The sequence below is a fragment of the Platichthys flesus genome, chromosome 1 (assembly GCF_949316205.1).
Source record: "Platichthys flesus chromosome 1, fPlaFle2.1, whole genome shotgun sequence".
Classification (NCBI taxonomy): Eukaryota; Metazoa; Chordata; class Actinopteri; order Pleuronectiformes; family Pleuronectidae; genus Platichthys; species Platichthys flesus.
The window spans coordinates 18,829,778-18,842,429 of NC_084945.1; the positions used below are offsets into that span (position 1 = coordinate 18,829,778).

General features: G+C 44.0%; 1 protein-coding gene across 1 annotated transcript in view; it reads right to left on the minus strand.

Annotated features, from left to right (window-relative positions):
- nfatc3a (nuclear factor of activated T cells 3a) overlaps positions 1-12,652 on the minus strand; it is a 61,488-nt gene that overhangs the window by 4,799 nt on the left and 44,037 nt on the right. Inside the window, exon 9 of the mRNA XM_062387937.1 lies at positions 9,911-10,978. Within this exon, the coding sequence (XP_062243921.1) occupies positions 9,911-10,978 (1,068 nt within the window). The remainder of the gene's footprint in view (positions 1-9,910; positions 10,979-12,652) is intronic.

Genomic DNA, 12,652 nt, shown 5'->3' on the forward strand with positions numbered 1-12,652 from the left:
TCATTGGTGAAATTAAATTGCAATGGACGAGTAACAGGGCGCGACCTTTTGAAAACGTGTTCAACTGCGCTAGAATGAGCATCGTCTCACAACTGTTAGAGGACCACTGTCGCAGCAAAGCACTGAAATGAGAGAAGCCTACGTTAACTTAGTCAGATTTCCCTGAGAGTCCGAGAAATGTCTAATAATTCACTCCCAACAAGTTAAAATAGAAAACCCTGCTGCACTGGTGAAATCTTCTGGTAAAGCCTCTGCAGCACAGTTGAATCATGGGAGTTAATCTGCTGTAAACACCACAGGATAATGAGCAAACACAGTGTGACCGACGAAGTGGGCGTCTGCAAAAAAAAAACACAACATCACTTTCCGCTGTACTGATTTGATTTTTGCAGAGGCAAACATTAACCTATGGACTGATGATGCAGCTCAGAGGAGATGCGCCTCAGGGTAATTAGCATGAAACGACCTGAAAACCCCATGATTCGATCAAGTGCAACTTGAAACTAACTCCTCTCGTGTGTGAATCACTCGGTTTTCTCATTTAATAAAAGGTTTCCCCACTCGATCTGTCGGAAATCATTCTGAAGCTTCAGTCCCGCTGTTACAGTCGTGTTAATGCTTTGATTGGCCGTTTGAAAAACCTTGTACGTATAAAAAGGAGGAGACTAAACCTTGAAACGTTTATGTCTGATATATATTTTTTTTCTTTTCTCTCAAACAACTTGAAAAAGGAGGGGAGGGGGGGAGGGACCAAAACAAACTCCAGAAAAGTGTAAACCCCTAGAAAAGGTTCAGTTGTTTGACTTTTTCTTTCAGTAAATGGGAGAGGCATTTTCTCAATCAGTGAGAAACAGATAATCTACACCTCAGACACTGTTATTCAATTTCATCTGCACACATCAATGATCCGGAGGTGAGAGGGAGGTTTGAGTCGACTGCCTGTGACGGGTTTCGTATGCCGGTAGCGTTTTCTCAGATTTACTGGTACCAGTGATGAAGGTGCAGCAGAGAGCCGATGATTCAGTGCTGGCTGCTGAACTGAGTGAGTCTCTGAATGACTGCAACCAAGGGGAGATCCTCTGCTAATGACTGGGCGGGGGGGCTCCCTATTCCAAATACACATCTGCAGTCAGCCGACTATGTCTACTAATACTACTACTACTATCAGCTTCTATTTCATATGATCAAGATGGCGGCGCCTAGGGTGCAGCGGCTTTGCTCTCCTCTGACTGGAGTTACGTTTAGTTTTGTTGTCTAACTATCATTGTACAGCTGTGCAATGACAATAAAGGCATTCTATTCTATTCTATTCTTCTTCCTGCTGTGAGATTGAGCTCTGATTGAAGATGTTCGGCAGGTTTTCACCATGCAGACACATTCTTATATAAAAGTGTCCTCGTCCTCGGGTCTACACCTCTACAAATAATCTGACATTCTAACTCAGAGGCTCCATTTGCTCAGGTTGTGAAGTAGTTGTGACTACGTTGTGTTCATGCGCTTCAAAGTCGGAGTGGAAAAAAACATGCTGTTGCATTCACGTGTTTGGAGCCATGACACCTTTTTCCAATATCTGCATGGTAACACAGAGCAAATCAACGGGATCAGCTGTGACAGGAATATAAATCATTGCAAATGTACACATGTTAATCATAACAACATCTGTGTTGGCTGAACTGTGGTGTCAGTGAGACACGGACATGCAGAGAGTCAAAGACGTGTAACATTTGACCCCTTCACATTAGAAGCTACTATTTAAAGCTGATTGTAAAATTATGTAAATTGGTTTATCGGTGATGACTTCAGATACTCTTGATTTTGCGATAGGTGATGTTCTGATTTGAGATTAACTTCACACGTACTTTCCCCGCGCAATCTGAGCAGCTTAATGAATACAGATGAATATCTGCCTTCCAGTGCAAAGAAGGAAGGGGGAAGCTTAAATCTCTGAACTAGGTTTTTGGTTTGTTAATCTTTTTTTTTTTTATGTTAGTCACCTGATGCGACTGAGAGCGAGGTTGTGATTGAGTAATGTCATTTCTAAAGTGCGTGCCCATAGAGGTACATTGAAAAGGATTTCCATAATGCAAAGCAGAAGCGAAGTGGGCAGATGGACATCCAGTACGATAAACACATCAACTGTCGAAATGGAAAACTGGTAATTATCATAACCCTCTATGACAGACTGAAAAAGTTCCCTGAACCAGGAATTAAAAATACAAAAACAAGATGACTCTGGCAGAGCAGCTTAGGCAATTAAATGAGAGATGGAGTGATTCTCGGGTCCAGTAAATGAAGACAACATGCCACAATGGAAAACATTTGTGCAAAGGGAACAGAAAGAGGCAAGACTTGGTTTGCCTGCATGAGGAAATATCAAAGCACACAGTTTCCATTCTCAGCGCCATGTAATGACACGCATACGTCTTCACAAAGTACGAGAGCAAACCTGAAGTCAAAACCCACCGGGCGATCAATCGCACACATTGGAAATAGATTGTCATTTGATGGATCCGAATTGAAATCATCCAGGTCTGCTCAGTTAAGCCGTTTCTGATTCACACTGCTCTGTGACCCTCTTCTGTTTAATTTAAATTGGACGTGTGCAGTGGTTGAATGAGTGGGAGAGGGCACCGAGCACACCGGAGACGAGAGGCTCGTTAAAAGGTCAGTTTCTCAGAGTCCCTCATTTCTGTGAATCATCTGTGGATTTCCCTTCTCATCAGATCTGAAGTGATTCACAAGACTCACAACTTTGAGAACTGAGAGGAGAGGCTCCACTGAGCTGATGACCACGGCACAGGGCTTTATAGGGGAAAGCAGTTGAGCCGAATGGCTGCCTGGGAAGATCATCAAAGCCCACTATAATGATTTACTTTCTGAATGCTTATCAGCAGAGAGAGTGAAGCAGATGATAACAAAAGCATAGACTGCTTGTAAAGATGGACGACATGACTTCTCCCAAACTTGGAGCCAGAGCATCTCGATCGCCACCTGGTGTCTGGCTGCAGGCTAAACCTTGCCTCCTCCATGTTGGTGAATAGGATCTGGACCAAACTAAAACGTCAAAGTACATGTTAAATAAATAAAAGATGGTTTTCAGTCACTGATGTGATTGATCCACTGTCCATCTTTATTTTGGCTCTTGTTCTACCCTTCCACCGTGTTTGTGGGAAATCTGTTTGGCAGTTTTTGCGTAATTGTGCTGACAAACAAGCAAACCAACAACAAACTGGTTTGCTTGTTAATGATCTTGCTCAGGCAGGAGCAAGATCTTTAACTGCTTGGCAGAGGTGAGAGTGTAACCTCTGAGTGAGTGATACTTTTTGCGATACAGTGAAATTAAACAAGATCTGATGGCGTCAGCGATGCAACGCACTCAGGTGACTCACCAAAAGCACACAAAAATGCACTGTTTACACACACACACATACACACACATATTTCAGCAGCTCCGCATATAATGTGGCAGACAGAAATCTACTTCACCACACTCTGTCAAGTCCTTTTTTGTGCACTATGAGAAATGTGGTGACACGTATTCATTTTGCAGTCAAGCGCTGGCGCTCGATGCCTGGCTGACAGGCACAAATCAATATTGACACTCAGGAAGTGCAACAAGAGCAGCCAATGCAGGAAAAAAAAAAAAAAAAAAAAAAAAAACCTTGGCAAAATCCAGATTATGGACAGCGCTATTTTGTATAATAAAAACCTGGCATAAGTACATTCAGAAACAAGAACTAAGAGTCAAGTTCTCTCTCATCCCCACTGAGGGCTTTCCAGACCTTCCCTCCTCCTCCTGTTTGAAGAACGAGGGAGCACTGGCTCCGTCTCCTCCACACCAGGTCGCAGCCTGTGCCAAGACCTCTGCATTACACTCTCTAAGACCTTAATTGTATGGAAAGATGACACGGAAAGCCAGTTTCCCCTTGTTTAAGGGGAAAAGACCAGCAAATGTTTGCCATTGTACTTAATGAGCAGCAGCAGACGCATTTCATGGAAACGTATTTTCTTTCCACTGTTGTTTCTTCTTGTCATCAAATCAGGGGTTCTGTGTTATTACTCTGTTATGGTTGGCTAACTGCAGCAGGAAACCTCTGACTAAGATGGTCCTTTACACACACACGAAAAAACAACACACTGATGGTTTAAATCAGCTTATTTCATACAAGTAACCCTGGTTAAATTAACTACAGTTGTGTTTACATGTCCTCCTGGTATACACACGAGTATCAGATTCGTGAAGAGCTAGCTTGTCTGATTTGGTGTCAGCCTTTGCTGCCAAACATTCAGTGCTTTTATGTTTGATGAAGTATGGTTGGTGATTGCTAAAATAAAAAATTACTGAAGCAGGTGCCATTGTAGTTAGGGAAAGTTCAAATCTACTTTTCTGCCATTTCCAAAAGGAAAAAATGTGTCTCAAGATCATCTATAACGGTAGCCAATAACAATAGGCCATTTCCAAGTGTAATCTCATGTTTAATTTCATTTGGGATGAACTTGAATCCCAAACGGGCTCATATTTCTCTCTACCTGTCAAAGCTGAATCCAGTAAGTCACTGACATTTTCTCCGTAACCTGGTCGGCCAACTTCTGACAGAAATATCAAAGTCTTTTTTGGATTCTCCAAATTTGGCCTCTTCTCCAGTCACTTGTTTTACTCATTTACGGCTCTCAGCCATTTCGCAGCATGCAGGCGTACGGTCAGCTGAGATAGACTTAAAAACTGTGGCTTGGCTGCACTGAGGAGCCTTTCTCATTAAAAATGCCTGCTTGTCTTGATGTTGAATCTATACATTACCATTACTGCTCTCATTTCTGTCCACTAAAGGTGAAGCCCCAGCGAGCAGCCACTTAGCCTGGCTTAGCATAAAGACTGGAAACCTGGGGGAACAGCTGGTCTGGCTCTCTCCTGAGGTAATCCATCAACACACTGGCACCTCTCAAACATAGTAATTAACACTTAATATCTTGTTAAAACAGCACGTAGCAGTTTTTACAAGGGCCGTCACTGACTGCTTCCCAAGTAATAGTCTGGGAGACAACCAAAAACATAATGTGACATTTTTCCAGTTACTTTTTAATGGATTGGACATACAATGTTAATTGGAAAGCTTTAGAGGTGTTTGATAGGTGGTTTCTGTTGCCTTTAGAGGGAGCCAAGCTCTTACTCCCTGTTTCCACTCTCAATGCTCAGGTAGGCTAACTGGCTGCTGGCTGGGGCTACTTCTTTAGCAGACAATTAGAGAACAGCGTTGTTTTTTGCAGGTTGAGTTTAGATGGCTAAACTAGCTGTCCGCTCAGCCTCAGACAGAGGAGTAAACAAAAGGTGCATTTGAAAGATAAGCTGATTTGTATATTTGAAAACCAAAAGGATAATGTGTGTCGCTTCCTTTGTGTATGTGCGTTTGAGTCATTATTAAACACGTACATCATTTCTGTTCGCCAATTCTGACCTTTAGCCAATCTTCCATAGCAATCCCTAATAAAATGATGTGCAAACAGTTTATATCGTAAAATATATGAAATGATCCACTGCACACTGGTCTAATCTCAAATGCCAAGTATGTTTCAGATTGAATGTCTCGGCTGAGTGACCCTGCAGTGGGGTTGGATCCTGAACTTGTCTGTCCATCTGTCTGTCAGTCTGTCTTTTCATCTCCTGTGTCTCCTGCGCACACACACACACACACACACACACACACGCACACACACACACACACACACACACACACACACACACACAATCTAGCACCTATATGTTTGTGCAACTCTCTCTCACAAAGACACACATCTCAAGCATGCTCTTGTGTGTGCGTCACCAGGGCCATCTGCTTGCTAACCAGAACCGTTTTCTACACACACACATTTGTATTTCCTCTTGTGCCAGCCACTGACTCAAATCTGTGATTCAACTGCAGGAGTGTATTTCATGTATGATGAACTTTTGGAATACTTGTTCTTTTACAACAGAGAGAGTTGCACCGGAAGTATCTTCAGCATGACCAACAAGGGAAGCTCCAATGACACCACGTCTTTCAGTGACAGACACGTTGAACTATCTGTCACCTGCCCCAAATTGTCACAGTTGACCAGCCCCTCTCAAATAATTCAACACCAGTTCCTTTCTCTGTCTATGCAAGGGGTAAAGTGATAGTCATGACCTCCGTGTAATATCCGGAGAATTGGCTACAGGGTTTACCCAGAGTTTGCCTTTCACACATGAACAACACAGCGGGAGGTTTTCTGGGCAGACACGTTCACAACAGCAACAAATCCTCTTATTAAGGCGAGAGGTGGAGCAGTCGGGTGCAGCAGCAAGAGGCAGGAAGTAACGTATTAACTCTGCTGCGTAGACCACTTTTTTACTAGGAGATTTTCGCTTGTTATAGGCGTCATCAATCCCCTCACCTGCTCACAGTGAATCCAGCGGATCCCCCGTGGTTTTTACGAATCGACTTTCTACGGACTTAATGCTTGGAGGTCAGGCTGGATGAAGTCCGTAGAAACTACAGAGTGTCTCACTCTGTCATTTGCATTCATATATGCAATACCTTCAAAGAAAATACTGAGGAACATGCCGAGTCCAGTGCATGTCTGTAAGCAGCTTTAGTTATCAAAGAACCGGGGAGTGCCGAAATATCCCACAGTGGGAAATGTGTAGGTTGACTCCACCACCTTAGACTGGGCTGGGACACAGGCTGATTTTGGCGAGCCCTGGATATGACTGCAAGCATGAAATATGTATGGATATCCCCTGAAGACACCTACATACTTTGGTGTGATTAAAGGGAAATATACATCCCACCTTCAGTAGTTATGGTAGAGAGCATCCAACACCTTCAGCGAAACCAGTTGCATGGAAACCAGGAACTCGCAGCATGCACCCTTCATTCATCGACAAACTAATGAATGCTGGCCTAAAGGCTTATCCCTAAAGCACACATGACACGCTGAGATGGTTGCTAAGTACACTTTAATTGTACTAAAGGTCTTTCCCCTATCAAGCAATTCCTGGAAGAAGCATAGCAGCTTAACCACTGAACACTGACAAGAAATGGTGTGCGTTGAGTCACACCACTGCAATTTAGCATTGTAAAGAGAGTCAGTAAAGGCTGAATTATAGTACTGCGACTGCGGCTGTCCACGCAGTTGCTTCAACGGATTCGTTTTGGTTTATGCTTCTCTAATGTGTTGCGCGTGTTGCAACGCAATTCACCGCCAGAACACTAGGCAGAGTAACATGTTTTGTCGAAGACAAACAAGAGACGTCTTCTTCTTCGTCGACTGTTTATCTACATCGCCACTGCGGCTCCTCATAGCCTTTTTCTGATTGGTTATACTTTCGGATCTCTTCTGCCAAGTGCTCATCTATTTGGTCCAAATTCGTTCTTCTAAATCTTCCATGATTTCAGCTGGTATTATGAGGCATGAAACCTGAAACTAGACTCCGGACGGGATGTAGTAAGCAGTCCAATCACAGCCTTGCAGGCTGCGTGAGGCTAGCTTCGCTTTGTCGTATAGTTTAGAAAAATTGGCGGACACACGCAAGCCGCAAGAGGGGGCACGCAAGAGGCACGTTGGGTGTCTTGCGTGCTTGCGCGCCTGCGAAAAATCTGACTATAAATCGGCCTTGAGGCCAATTCATGCTTCTGCGTCGAAGCTACGCCGTAGCCCTATGTCATAGCCCTATGCCGTACCCTTGAATTGAGTTAAAGGAATGAACACAGATGATGTCTTTCTTTTATATTTTGCAGTTCTTTTATAAAAAGTAGTTGCTCTTCAAATCTTTCATCTCCAGAGCCAACACAATCTGTTTAGTAACAGTAGCCTTGGTTCTAAAGTAAACAGAGATGGCAGAGAATCTGTGAAGGGGACCACAAACCTGAAGACACTCAACACCAGAATATAAACTCTTCCACCACTAGCGTTTCATAGGTGTCATTGCAGCGCGACTCAGATTCACCTGAGCACAACTATGAATGCCTGGCCCTGTGCGTGCTGCCATGCATCGGAGACAGAAGATCCCTGTGCACAGGAAGAAAGGCTGTACTATTTCTACAACCTCATTCCTGGATGACCACTGTTGCGCTAAGGGATTAGTGAGATCAGGGTTTGGCAATGGGTGAGCTAGCCCATGCTAACTTCGAACTGAGTTTGCATGCTGTGACAAATAAACTGAACTCCAGGCACTTGGGTCAGCTAACAAACTGATGCTAACTGAGACCTCTTTGGTTTACAATTAGCCATTGTAGCAAGAGGATATAATACTACAAAGTCACCAGAAAACTTGGAACCAAATATTGACTGACCTGAACATGGATGTGGAGACTAATGTGTAGCAGTAAACCATGGTCTGTCTGTCTGTCAAAATGGGTAAATGTGCTGCGACCTTCTAAAACTCAAATCTGAGTTTTGCATCGCGACTTCAAAATATGGCCCACAGAGCTGGGCTGGCACAGAAAGCTATTTTTAACCACAGGCTCAAAGGGAGAGCTTACATTCCCGGCTGAACCGTGTCACTCACAAACTTTTCTCACACTTCTTGAGTGTGAACGCAGGCAGCTACTTTCACAGTGTCTGTGTCTGTGTGACAGCAGAAGAGACCAACTAAAACCGGGCTACTGCATAATGTGGTAAACATATTTATAGTCTCCCATGGTTATACATGTAATGATCAACAATGAGGTGAGTGAACAATGAGGCTGAGAAAGGCTTTCATCAGTCTTTTTAACACAGACTACATGTTTAAAGTGTGTGTATGCATAAGTATTACACACTGATGAATGGTCATTGGTCTTTCACACATGACTTATTGACAATGACCATGTGTTAATTAGGCTGACCCTTGCTAACAATATCACATCTACCTGACACAGAGTCAGCGGGCTGTTTATTAACCCTAAACCTTTTGAAGCTTCATTTGAATATGGCACAGGGGTTAACAAAACCACACAAGGCTCTGAATGGTAGATACGGAGGTTGATGATTTAGAAGAGCTTAAAGGAACATTTCTTCAGTGAAGAAGTCAAGGTCATGGTTGAGAAAAAAGTTATTCTAATGAGAGACCAGAATCCTAATGAGAGCTGTTAACACATGTATACACACACTTGCATACGCACAGCTACACACAGGATGTAATAACTGCAGCAGAACACAGCTGTAGCATTTGTGCTCCATCATAAGTGGCACAAAATGATGCGATCCTCTCCCTCTCTCAAAATAACACAACGTGTAATTCATCTCCAAGCTGTTTGCATACAATTATGCCCTTTAATATGACACTAGAGTTATCAGTCTTTTGATAACTATTGTGTCTATGATACCCAATACTAAGTCACATGACCCCTCCCTCAGTAATGAACCTGTGTACACAATACTGCGCTGCAGTGACAGATGACACGCTATCGGCGTAATCAGGCATCAAGGTTTCAGCCCCTTAAAAATACAACAACAGGCGCTCTGTGTTGTTTTACATCATCAGATACAAATTGACCATGTGAGCCACATATTATAGGGTAAATGTTATGCCTAAGCAGCCGTTTTAGAATGACAATGAGATTGCTCTAAATATCTCTTTAAAAAAAAAGTGAAGAATGAAAATGTTATAATGAGAGCAGAATCACTAGGCTGACAGAAAACTGTAACAGTCAAAGTAATCAAAAGAGACAAATACAGTTTACATAGCTAAAGTGGGTAAAATGGGCGTCTTTGTCTAAAATTCACCTTTCTTTATTAACTATTTCAAATTGTCTGTTTCTAATGACCATGTATGTGTCTCTGTGTGTGACGGCCTCCATGAAATTCAAATAAGAATAAGTTGAGCAATTCATTAGTAACCTGCTTTTTCTTTTTTTTCCTCTTTCTTTAAAAAAAGTAGATAGTTCTAAAATCATTTTTGAAGCAGTCTTACCATCATCCAGCGTGATGTCCTGCAGGCCGATAGAGCGGAAGGTGGGCTCCCTCTCCTCTGGTTCCTCCTTGATGTTCAGACTCTCGCTGTCCGATTGGAACTGGCCCTGAGGGCTCAGAGGGTGAACCAGAGGGCCCACTGCTGCAGGGGACAGGCTGGCCATGACTGGACTTGTAGCCTGCGGAGAGGGCTGCTGTTGAAGAGGCCCCAAAGGACTGCCACCTGAAGTAGGGGAGGAGGAGGTTGGAGACTGGTAGGGCAACGAGTGGAGCTGAGGGGAGGAAGGCCCGGAGTGCGGAGAGGGGATCATCCTTGGCGGAGGTGCGCTGGATGGTGTGGGGCAAGAGGTTGACCGTTGACCTACCGGGTGGTAGCCCAGGGCCCTCTGCAGCTGGGAGGAGTGCTGCCCTACAAGGGGGTGACAATTGGGAGAAGAGACCTGGGTTGGATTTGGAGAGCAGTGATAGCCTGCAAGTGTGTGGAGATGTGGAGATGAGGGCGAAAGCAGAGATTGCTGACTCTGCGGAGACCCAGCAATGCTTGAAGAGGAGGGAGCTGATGGTGATGAGCAAGGGGAAGAGGGGTACACCATCCCCAAACCCATTGGGTGTGATGCTGCAGTGGGGCTCTGCTGAAACGGCATCCTCTCGTAGCCCTGAGGAGGAAGGCTGGACTGGCCATTGAAAGGCAGGCTATGACCGTGGCTATGCTGCATAGACTGGTAGGAGGGACGGGGAGGAGCAGGAAGAGGAGCAGGAGCAGAGCTCGGGTGGAACGTCATGTGGCAATCCGCAGGAGGGTGGTGCAAACTGCGACTCTGGAGGTGAGGCAGGTGCTGGAAAGATGGGGAGCCCAGGGAGGGGCAAGGGGCCTGCAGGGGTAGCAGGCCAGCTCCAGAGCCTGCAGCCAGGCCATGAGGGGAGCTGGACAGAAGGTTATCTGTTTGGTGGCCCTGCTCAGGAGAAGGCAGCTGGGTGCGCACCAGACTGGCAGCATGTGCCAGGGGCATGGACATAGGGGGTATTGCAGGAAGGTCCAGCTCCTCCCTGTGCTCCTGTTTCACCATGACTAAAGGAAACAGAAAGGGGATGAAAGAACAAAACAGAAAGTCAGTTATGTCTGTCAATCAAATACTACAAGATGAGACAGAAAAGATAATATATCGAGTTCTCAAGTGAATGCCTTTTAACATAGGTACAGGGGACAGGGTTCAAAAATGAAAACAAGGCACAACCCCAACACATTTATTCTCTCATTCTGTTGCTTCAATGGTGAAATAGTGGATCTTGTAAATTCAGAAAAACACAGTCTCTGAATGTATGTATTGTGAAGTGGATCTCCTTCCAGATAAAAAAAAAAGCAGACCTTAAAAAAAAAAAACTGAGTGACATTCTGATATTAATGGGGCCATTCCCTTTACTGCAACAGCTCCGTAACCTATTTCCCAATCTGGTGCCTTGTGACAGTGATTTTATTTTTATCTATCTCTGAATCAGAGGGAGAGCATATGTTGTCAGTCTGGGTGCCATCAAGGGAAATGTTGCACGGGAAGAGGAGCTGAATCCCCTCCAGCCCAGACCCGACCAAAAAAAACAAACAAGTTCAATGATCGTGCCCTCTACTCACCCTGTCATGCCTGATAATCGAGCCAGAGGGATATTGAGATCAAGAACGGGGTAATAGGGTGGATATTTAAACATGGTTGTACGTAACTGAGGTCAGCCTGATTAAAAGTCTCAAAATTGCGCAACTGCATGTTGGGTTTGATTAACAGTGTTCTCCTTACATTGGAAAATATTGATTGAAATATTCAGCAATTTCCAAACATAAACAGAAACAAAGGAGGTTGGGTTCCTCAACTTTCAGAATAAACATGTCAAATTTTTCCAGACAGTCTTTATCATTAATGGCTGAGAACATCAGCTCAGCTCAGCCCACAACGAAATATTAATCTTGACTTATCAGGAGATTTTTTGACATAATACAGCGTGGTGTTCAGGATATTGACACTTCTGCTGTTAGCGACCCAGCCTGTCTGACAAAGCAGGGTTATTTTACTCTGCTTTGATTGGTTGCAACAATCTGTAAACGGGGAAAACAGGAACTGCCTGTGTGAGTGGGCGTGCTTGCAAACAGAAACGCTGGGTGGGTGGAGGGGCAAGGCCGCTGTTACACGCACACACACACATACACTGTTGCGGTAAAGCTCAGGGTTTGGATATGTTGCAAAAAATGGTTATATGCTATTATATTCCGCCCAACAGTGTTTTCGGTTTGACTGGCTTCTAGAAGAGGAAAAAAAAAACTGACAACAACAATATCAAAGAGCAAAGTCAGGAATTTGATTTTAATGAAAAACGTTGAGGAAACTTGAAGATCAAAATATCATTGAGTTTCCTTGCTGCTGCAATAATTGTATGAAGCCACAACTCAGAGAACACGTGAAGTAAAAGTTTCCTGGAGAGCAAAAGATTTGCATCATAAAACCTCATGCAAATACAGTACATGTGAGGGGAAAAAAAGTTGGGGTTTTAGCAAATAAACAGTTGACAGGTGTTATTGTTATGCTCAGTGGAAGAGCCCCCTTGACACCACAGCAATGCTTTGTTTAACAAGAGAAAGAGAGAAAATGGGTTAGTGAAGCCGCTGTACAGACGTTTGCAACACGACATGCATGTTACAGCTGTCTCTGTCTCTGTCTTTGCTGTCAGTTTCTTGTAACTTGTTTGGAGACTAACAACA